Raw genomic sequence first — 8357 nt, forward strand, 5'->3', positions numbered from 1 at the left:
CCAATGAACTACCCAAAGCCTAGAAGGCCTTCACCAAGCAAAGCTCCCTCCAAAAATCCATTTTTCCTTCTTGGTGAATAGTAGCTCGAATTTGGGGAAGAGAAAAATTCACACACTCAACAATAGCTCAAATTGATGGGTGGAATGGGTTCATTGGGTGGTTTACAAGCAATCTCATGTGGTGGACTTTGTGTTTTGGTCGAAAATTGATGGAGAAATCAAGCAAAATCAAGCCAAAACCCTAACCCCCCTTTTAGGTGATGAAGAGCTCGGTTTTTTTGAGGGAAGGGAGGAGAGAGAAGCTGAGGTGAATAGTGATCTTAAGTCACTTAAGGTCCTTATAAGCACATGTGGCTTTTAACAGATGTTTTCTTTCGCGTATGTTCACTTAAACTGACCCAAAACCAACTTAAAGCTACAAACATATTTTTATTTTTCTAAAATCATTTATATTAATTTTTATTTTCTAAGGAACAATATTTATAATTCACAATATGATTTTTGCACCGTTTTTAACGAAATGCACTGTGAACCATTAACTGTACTTTATTTATTTCTGAAACTTAACACTTATAAACTTATCATTTTCTTGGGCATATATTGACTTTCTTGGCATATATTGGACTTTCTTATTCTTACTTCATCAATTATTTGTTTCTGGACTCTACCGGTTGCTTACACAGCAGTACAAAATACCCGGTAAAAACACTATTCACGAGATTTTCACGGAAAGTGCCAGACTATACAATTTTTCGTTCTGAACTCATATTTGTCGTCAGAATTATCAAATTATGTCTCTAAAATTATTTTGCTCTTTTAAGCTCTACCGGTTAATTCACAAAACTGTGAATTCTCCGGCAGAACGCACTGTTCATAACATAGTCATGATTACAGTCAAAATACTCGGAATCACTCACTGAATCTAATTATGGCATTTAAAGCCTTAAATTAAATCTCTAATTAAAATTTACCATTTAGGGTCATTATACCTCACACAACCACGCCTACTCCACACACACTCCATGTAGAGGGTGGAGCGAGTAACAATGAGGCTAGTCACCATTCTTGTGGTCATAGTCATCACGCTGAGGTTCGTCGACCACACGTAGAACACGTTGATGAACATAAAGCCGAAGAAAGGCGATTGATGGCTTTCAGAAAACATAAACCTCCTTCTTTTAGTGGAGGCTACAACATGTTGGTGGCGGCAGAATGGCTTCAGGCCATGGAGAAGATCTTCAAGGTGATGAGATGCCCTGATCCGCTGAAGTTGGTCTATTTCGTCTATATGCTTGAAGGTGAGGCGGAAGATTGGTGGGCAAATACCGTCCAACCCTTAAAGGTTGAGGGCCAGGAGATTACCTAGCGATTGTTTGAGACCTTATTCTTGAACAATTACTTCCCTAGGGAGGCTAGGGAAAGGAAGCAAAATGAGCATAATGACTTGAAGCAAGGGTCGATGACAATTGACTAATATTTCACCAAGTTCAATGAATTGGTGAAGTATGTTAACTATGGAAGAGCTTTACCTACTCCGACTGAGATGACCTCCAAATTTCAGTGGAGTCTAAATGAGAAGATGTCTCGGAAGATGTCCAATTGTTACATTAGAGACTTTAGCAAGTTTGTGAATCAATGTAGGAAGGTGGAAGAAGTGTATAGTGTTCCTAAGATCAATAAGTCTTCTGAGGCACAAGCGTCTGGTGCTAGTAGGCTTTACTTCAGAAAAGAATAAGAAAATGGATGACAAGAATGGAAAGAAGAAATTACAAGCGAGACAATCGGAGGAAAAGTTTAAGAGAAACGGTAGCCAACAGAGTTGGGACAACGAAAGACCTCCTGTGCCCAAGTGTGACAAGTGTGGCAGACATCACAAGGGTGTTTGTTTGCTAGGCCAAAACGTATGTTTCAAGTGTGTACACCTGGTCACTATGCGAGGGATTGTCCCCAAATCGTGGGACGGGTTGCTCATGTGCAAGTGGTCTCTGATCCTCTTGCAACGGCACATGTTAGCACTTCAACCCAACCCCATCTAGAGAGGTTCCCATGCTTGACGGAAGGTACGACACATGTAGATTAATATGACCTGCATAGTTTATTGAGGTTGGAATCACACATGCTTAAGCTGTGGACTCAATTATGATTGTGTGATTAGTTATGTCTAGTAATCAAAGACTAGACCATGTATCGATTGATAAAAGATTGTAAGTTGTATGCAATGACTTTCCTTGAGGCTTAATGTCAAAGAGATATAGTTGAAATCTCTTGAGAGTATTGCGAGTATGACCTTTCCATGGTTGTGGTAGTATTACCTCCATGAGGATAGTATCCTATGAGATAGATAATTCTCATGAAAGGTTCAGGGAAACTTCCCTTGGAGTTAGCCTTCGAGACCTCTTTGTGGTCAGACACTTAAGAGAAACAGCCTTTATCGGATCTCTCTTGGAAGTTCCATCAGATGAGATTTTATGTATAAGGTTGTTCACAGGAAGTCAGGAACGTGGAAAGTCAGGGTTAAATACTAAGTGAATAGGTATGACCCTTGAGGAAAGTGAAAGATAGAAGCCATTGAATGTGATAGTGGAAAATAATTATAACAATGAAAACTAAATCACAAACTAAAAGTTTGCATTTTATGACGAGATGATGAAGGAAAGATGAAGTAATGAACGGGGTAACTTCGGGAACACAAGAAGAGTTCTCCGATAAATTCGTAGTTGATTCAATGAGTGGTTTTGTCAATTTTGAGGACAAAATCGCTAAGAAGATGGGGTGAATATAATACCCCTAACTTAAGAATTTAATTAATTACCTGTAATTAAGTAATTAAGCATGTATAAGTGGGTAGAATTAAGTAAGAGACTAAAGGTATTTTTGAGGTCAAAAGTGCACTCAGTAAGAATTAAGGAGTGTTACAATATTGCCCTTCAAGGACGACGAATTAAGGTTTCTGATGTCCTTTTATGACTCTAGAATAAGGTAGCTCAACTCATACACTTTAGGTGGTTGTATATGCAAGAAAGTCAGCAATGATCTTGTTTAGGAACAACTAGGTACTATAAGAGGAGTAGCGATACTTGTAGATACCTTTGTCTTCAAACTCCTGTCAGACAATGAGGTGCACAGATGCAAAGATGTTGTGTCTAAGTACTAGCATGGAAGTTAGTAAGAGTATTATTGGGGGATTTGTAGGTGCAAGTACAGTTTTTCTTTTCTAATCTATTATCTTGAGATAGACTCTTGTTTGTCCTTGAGGGGCTCAGGGCCAATGCCCAGGATTTCACTCGTTCAAGGATACTGTGATCCCCGAAGGCATAAAGTAAAAAACAAACACATTACCAGGCTCCCAGTTTTAATCAACCACGATAGCATTAAAAAAAGTACCGGCTAGTAGAACATAAAGGTGTACAGTCCCTAAGTCTCGATTATCAAAAGAGAAATGAGGAACATCCACCAAAGTGCCACTTTTTGGCAAATTTTTTACTCAAATGCCACGCGAACAGTACTTTTTACCAAACTGCCACGCGACGTAATTCGCTACGACTGGTAGCGAATTACGTTCGCTAATGATTTTATGACACGTAACATATTTTTGTAGAAAAAAGCTGACTGGACGTAATTCGCTACTAGTGGTAGCGAATTTGGTACGCAATATGGCCACGTATCACAAAATCATTGGTGAACGTAATTCGCTACCAGTCGTAGCAAATTGCGTCGCGTGGCAGTCTGGTAAAAAGTACTGTTAGCGTGGCATTTGAATAAAATTTTTGTCAAACAGTGGCACTTTGGTCACTGTTCCAAGAAATGATCTTTACACGGAAAGAAGTTCGTACAGACTTCACAAAAAACTAGGGAGAGCCATAGAAACAGGAAGAGAGAATATAGATGAATGTGATGAAAAGTCTGTGAATGTTAGAGGGAAATCTTCGTGTAAATAACATAACTGTTACTGGAAATGCAGCAAAAGTGTACGTAAACTAATGTTTCTGTCCACAGAATAATTTGAAAGATGAACAAAGTAGTTGAAGTTGAAGGATCATATGTATACAAGAATCAACCAGATACTGTAGCAGTCTCGTATTATAGATTATAGCATAGTACATAAATGAAAAGTAACTTTCAAACTACATTTCATTCCTATATGGAACACAATTGGATGCCCCGCTACTCCAGCAAGCGTTTGTGCTTACACCAGGCAATGGCAACTACATACAAGAATATGGTCCCTGCAGTGCTGCCACCAACGGTCCAGAGGAACTCTCTCATCCCAGCTATATTTGGATCAAATAGCTCGATATGAATATTCATGCCAAAAATACCAGCCACAACAACAAAGGCACTCACTACCAGGGTTGCCGTGGTCAACATGACTCCCATTTGGAGGAGATGGTTCTGTTTGTCATCCAGCATAATGTTGATGTAATCCTCTGTGTCATCAACGTACTCCCTCAGCTTCAACAAGACAACCAACAAATAAGTAAGTGGAAGCAATAGAGAAGTTTTCATCTATTGGGTAACTGGTAAATTATATGTATCAAACTATTATAGAAGATAGCCAAGTGACAGGGCCAGAGTTAATTAGAGTTGTTGGGCGGTTAAAGCTGTTAGAGTCTGAGAATTAGTATAAATAGCAGGAAAAGATAGAAGAGAAGATTCATATTTGATAGTTTGGAAAAAATAGAGCAGTGACTCGGTTGTAAAGAGAAACCCTTGTGAAGGGGATCTCTCCTTGTTCAATCTTTTCCAATAATAGAAGTCAAATTCTTCATTGCTATTCTTTCCTTTTCTCATATCTGCTTTACTCATGTTCAGCCCTGAAAACTTATAACTCAACTCTAGGTTCCAAACATATCGGATCAGAAATGTTAAAAGTAATAACTTTAATCTTTACTTGAAAAGGATCATAACATAAAACTACAGAACCAGGATACTTGCCCAACTCCATAGATATAATTCATCCATCTTAGTAGCCATATTCCCCAGCTTACCGACCACTTGCATAAAATAGGAGAAGTTGTTCCAAAGATTTGAAATGAGGTATCTTAAATCCTATATACTTGCTTCTTTAGCTTGAAATATCAGATGAATTCCTATCAATCCAAGGCTTCAAATACAAACCAGAAAGTGCTCTCAATAATTTATGGAAATGGAAAGAATTGCTCATTTTATGGATTCTCCCCCAACATTATATATGATAACTCTTCTAGCATCCTTTGTTTGAATATGTTTTCATTAGGCTACTTGTTGGAGTAACATACGCTAGCTACTTAGAGAGACATATAAAAAAGGATAAAGCACATAAAAAAGAAGGAATGGGATAAAATGAAGGCCCGCATACCGTGGATAACTTGTTCAATGTGCCATCGATCTGCACAAAGTATGCTTCCAAGAGCATCTCAAGCTCCTCTACATCAAGATGCTTGGTTACGGCACTGTAGGTAGTGCTAGCATGGCTGTCCCTGGTAAGTACATGGGACGCACCAAACATTTGGTCTGCAGAGTTATGAACATTTTGATGATCCGCATAACTTGCAGTGGCTCCACCAGTTTCCAAAGATATTTCTGGAGGATTATCCATATCTTCATCATCCATGTCGTTCCCATTATCATCATCATCATCATCATCATTTATGGTTGAGGCAGAAGTACTATCCAGCTGCTGTTGGACTAACTTGTCCGTGAGATACATTTCAGCCATATCTTCATCATCATCCAACAAGTGTTCTAATTCATCCCTTACCTATCAAACACAGATTCATAAGACAAAGATCCAAAATTCGCAAGAAAAAGGAAATCTCAAATTCTCAATATTGAAAAAAAAGAACAGAAAAGGGAAATACCTTTTGAACACGACCAGTAATGGCAACCAAGCGGCTCTTAATTTGACGAACGCGTTCCAAATTGAGAGTACTAATCTTTGAAGTGAGCTTATCCAAAGCTGGATGAGCCTCCTGTTCCAACGTCTTTGCCTGCCAAAAAGGAAAAAAAGAAAGAAAAACAGTTAATGGAAAATGAAGAAGGAGAAGAAGAAGAAGAAAAAGGGGGGAAGAGAGGTTCGTACCTCGTTCTCTAAGACACTGCAAGCAGCTTCAAGGCATGCCTCGAGAGCAACAAATTCAAAAGGGAGAATCTTCATGTCATCAGGATGTTGGTGTGATTGATCGAGTTTAGAGGAGTCGGAGTTAGGATGATGGTGAGCTTGGTGGTGACGACGGATCCTAGATTGGAGTTCTTGAACGAAAGGGATGACGGAGGGGTCCCTAGAATTGAGAAGGAGAACCTCGTGTGCGGTGATGATGGCTTTGATGTGTTCCAAGTTGATGACGATGGCTCTCTCACGCCCAAGAACGGTGGAAGGGTATGAGAGGAGAGGGTCAAGGATTCGCAGGTCACGTGCGGGGAGGCCTGTGCGTCTCATGATCGCGTGCTTCCCCACTTCCACTACCTGCGTTTCACCACTCCCTTCCACAACCAGCCATGCTCTCACCCCACTCCCTTTCTTCCTAATTCCACCGCCACCGCCACCTCCACCGCCACCTGTACTTGTGAATCGCTCATCGTTTCCGTTACCCTCACCCCTCATCCTCACTCGATTCGCACCTTCTCCTCCCTCGCCTCCTTCATCCCTTTTTATTTTTATATTCTTATTAATTAGTTATTACCTCATTCATTGACAATTTGACATCATTATTATTTTCCCATTTTATTTTCTATTTCTTGTCTGCGTCTACTGCTTTGTACCCTCTATATTCTCTGGATTCTCTAAGGTTGAATAAGACATGAGGTGTTGATATTATTGAAAAATCATAACCATAAATAAATAGATATATAATAATAAAAAAATATTAAAATAAATAATTATAAAATCATCATCATTAATTTTTTTTATATTATTATAATTTTTCAAAATAATCATATCGTATGAGATGCTCAATTTCTATACTCTCCTGACAGTGAACATGTTTCGTTGTGTCTCTTTTTTTCTTTTTTCTTTTCCTGTTTGACCCCGTTTGTATGAATTTTTTTAAGGAAATAGCTCCTCAATGTATTTAGGTTTTGTATATTAGTTTTAAAAAAGTTAAATATTATTATTTTTTAAGCATTCTTGACTTTAAAAAAAAAATATTGTGTAGAAGCCAATCACATCTTTCAAAATTCAATCATGACCTTGTGGGAAAATATTAAAAAAAAAACTCTGGGAAGTGAATACTTACTTTATGTAATCATTTTGCTTAGTTCTGATCCATGATTTGGTCAATACTAGGTCGACTTTTAATTCGAAAAACTTAAATTTATGTAAAAAAATTTCAATTTGACCTGACCTGATCGTATAGTATAAGTCTAATTATTAGTCTGACTTGAGTCATTTATAAAAAAATAAATGGCCTGGTCTGACCAATTAGCCTGTTAATTTTTAACTTTCAAGTAGAACCATAAATCAACTTAACAAATACTCAAATTCTGTTGTTAAAACAAAAATCACAATTTTAACATCCCAACAGAACTATGAATCACAACAACTTATCATAATATGCATTTAAGTCACTTTCAAAAGCAAAATACTCAAGCTAAATAACTTATATTTTATCAGATCCAGCAAACCAATCAATACTATGTAAATTAAAATAACTTTATGAATCCTACAAATACATCATAATACTTGTAGTAGCCAAAAACTTCTTATCATCTTCTCTCACCGGCAAATACAATTTCAAGGTTACATAAGTTGGCAAACAATTTGTAAATGTAGAAAACAAAAAACAAGATTGAAGAATACAAAGAAAATAAGATTAAGAAACAAAAAAATCTTTTTATACCTTTTATTTTTCTTCAAGCCATACTTATTACGTAGCCAACTTCCACCATATATTAAAGCTTAAATAATATCTTCAGCCAAGCTAGAACGATAAGCATAAAAAACTCTTCCCCCGACGCTAAATGTTAATTCTGATGCTAATGTAGAGATTGATGCAGATCTTATGTTCCTCCCAAATGTGGTATTGGTGGGGATCGAACTTGTCCTTCCACCACCTACTCAACTTACATGCACTAACTGAGCTATCACTATTTGGTACTACCATGAATAATATTATTTTATTTAAAATAAATAAGATGATATAGGATGACCTATAGGCTTATAGTCCGACATGTAAAGAAAAAGCTTATGTCCTGCTTACTAGATAGGCTTAATTAAAAGTCTAGGTCTGTTCTATTTGCCTATATATAGTTAGCGGAGTCTAGCCTGATATAGGTTAGGTCGTAGACTCCTGTAGGCTGGTCCGACCCACTTTCACCCCTAATCAACAAGATTGTCGAGTTCATTTTTTTCCTATATAGTAATTGAGCCCACTGATATT

The 8357-nt window shown here is 37.6% G+C and overlaps 1 protein-coding gene across 1 annotated transcript; it reads right to left on the bottom strand.

Annotated features, from left to right (window-relative positions):
• Nucleotides 1-3929: 3929 nt before the first annotated feature.
• On the bottom strand, nucleotides 3930-6609 carry LOC133299195 (magnesium transporter MRS2-3). The gene is made up of 4 exons (XM_061498636.1): nucleotides 6062-6609; nucleotides 5841-5969; nucleotides 5339-5740; nucleotides 3930-4452 (listed from the first exon to the last, which is right to left on the bottom strand). The coding sequence occupies exons 1-4, from the start codon at nucleotides 6581-6583 to the stop codon at nucleotides 4165-4167; spliced, it is 1341 nt and encodes a 446-aa protein (XP_061354620.1). The 5' UTR covers nucleotides 6584-6609; the 3' UTR covers nucleotides 3930-4164.
• Between the last annotated feature and the right edge of the window lie 1748 nt (nucleotides 6610-8357).

The sequence above is a fragment of the Gastrolobium bilobum genome, unplaced genomic scaffold (assembly GCF_033153095.1).
Source record: "Gastrolobium bilobum isolate Gb01-03AN ecotype WA unplaced genomic scaffold, APGP_CSIRO_Gbil_v1 utg500, whole genome shotgun sequence".
Lineage (NCBI taxonomy): Eukaryota > Viridiplantae > Streptophyta > Magnoliopsida > Fabales > Fabaceae > Gastrolobium > Gastrolobium bilobum.

What these genes read in the sequence shown, in the direction of transcription:
- LOC133299195 (XM_061498636.1), bottom strand. Translation starts at nt 6,583, where the DNA reads ATGAGGGGTGAGGGTAACGGAAACGATGAGCGATTCACAAGTACAGGT. An exon ending in TTACTGGTCGTGTTCAAAAG is followed by an intron (nt 5,741 to 5,840) that starts GTATTTCCCTTT and finishes TGTGTTTGATAG; the next exon opens with GTAAGGGATGAATTAGAACA. An exon ending in CATTGAACAAGTTATCCACG is followed by an intron (nt 4,453 to 5,338) that starts GTATGCGGGCCT and finishes GTCTTGTTGAAG; the next exon opens with CTGAGGGAGTACGTTGATGA.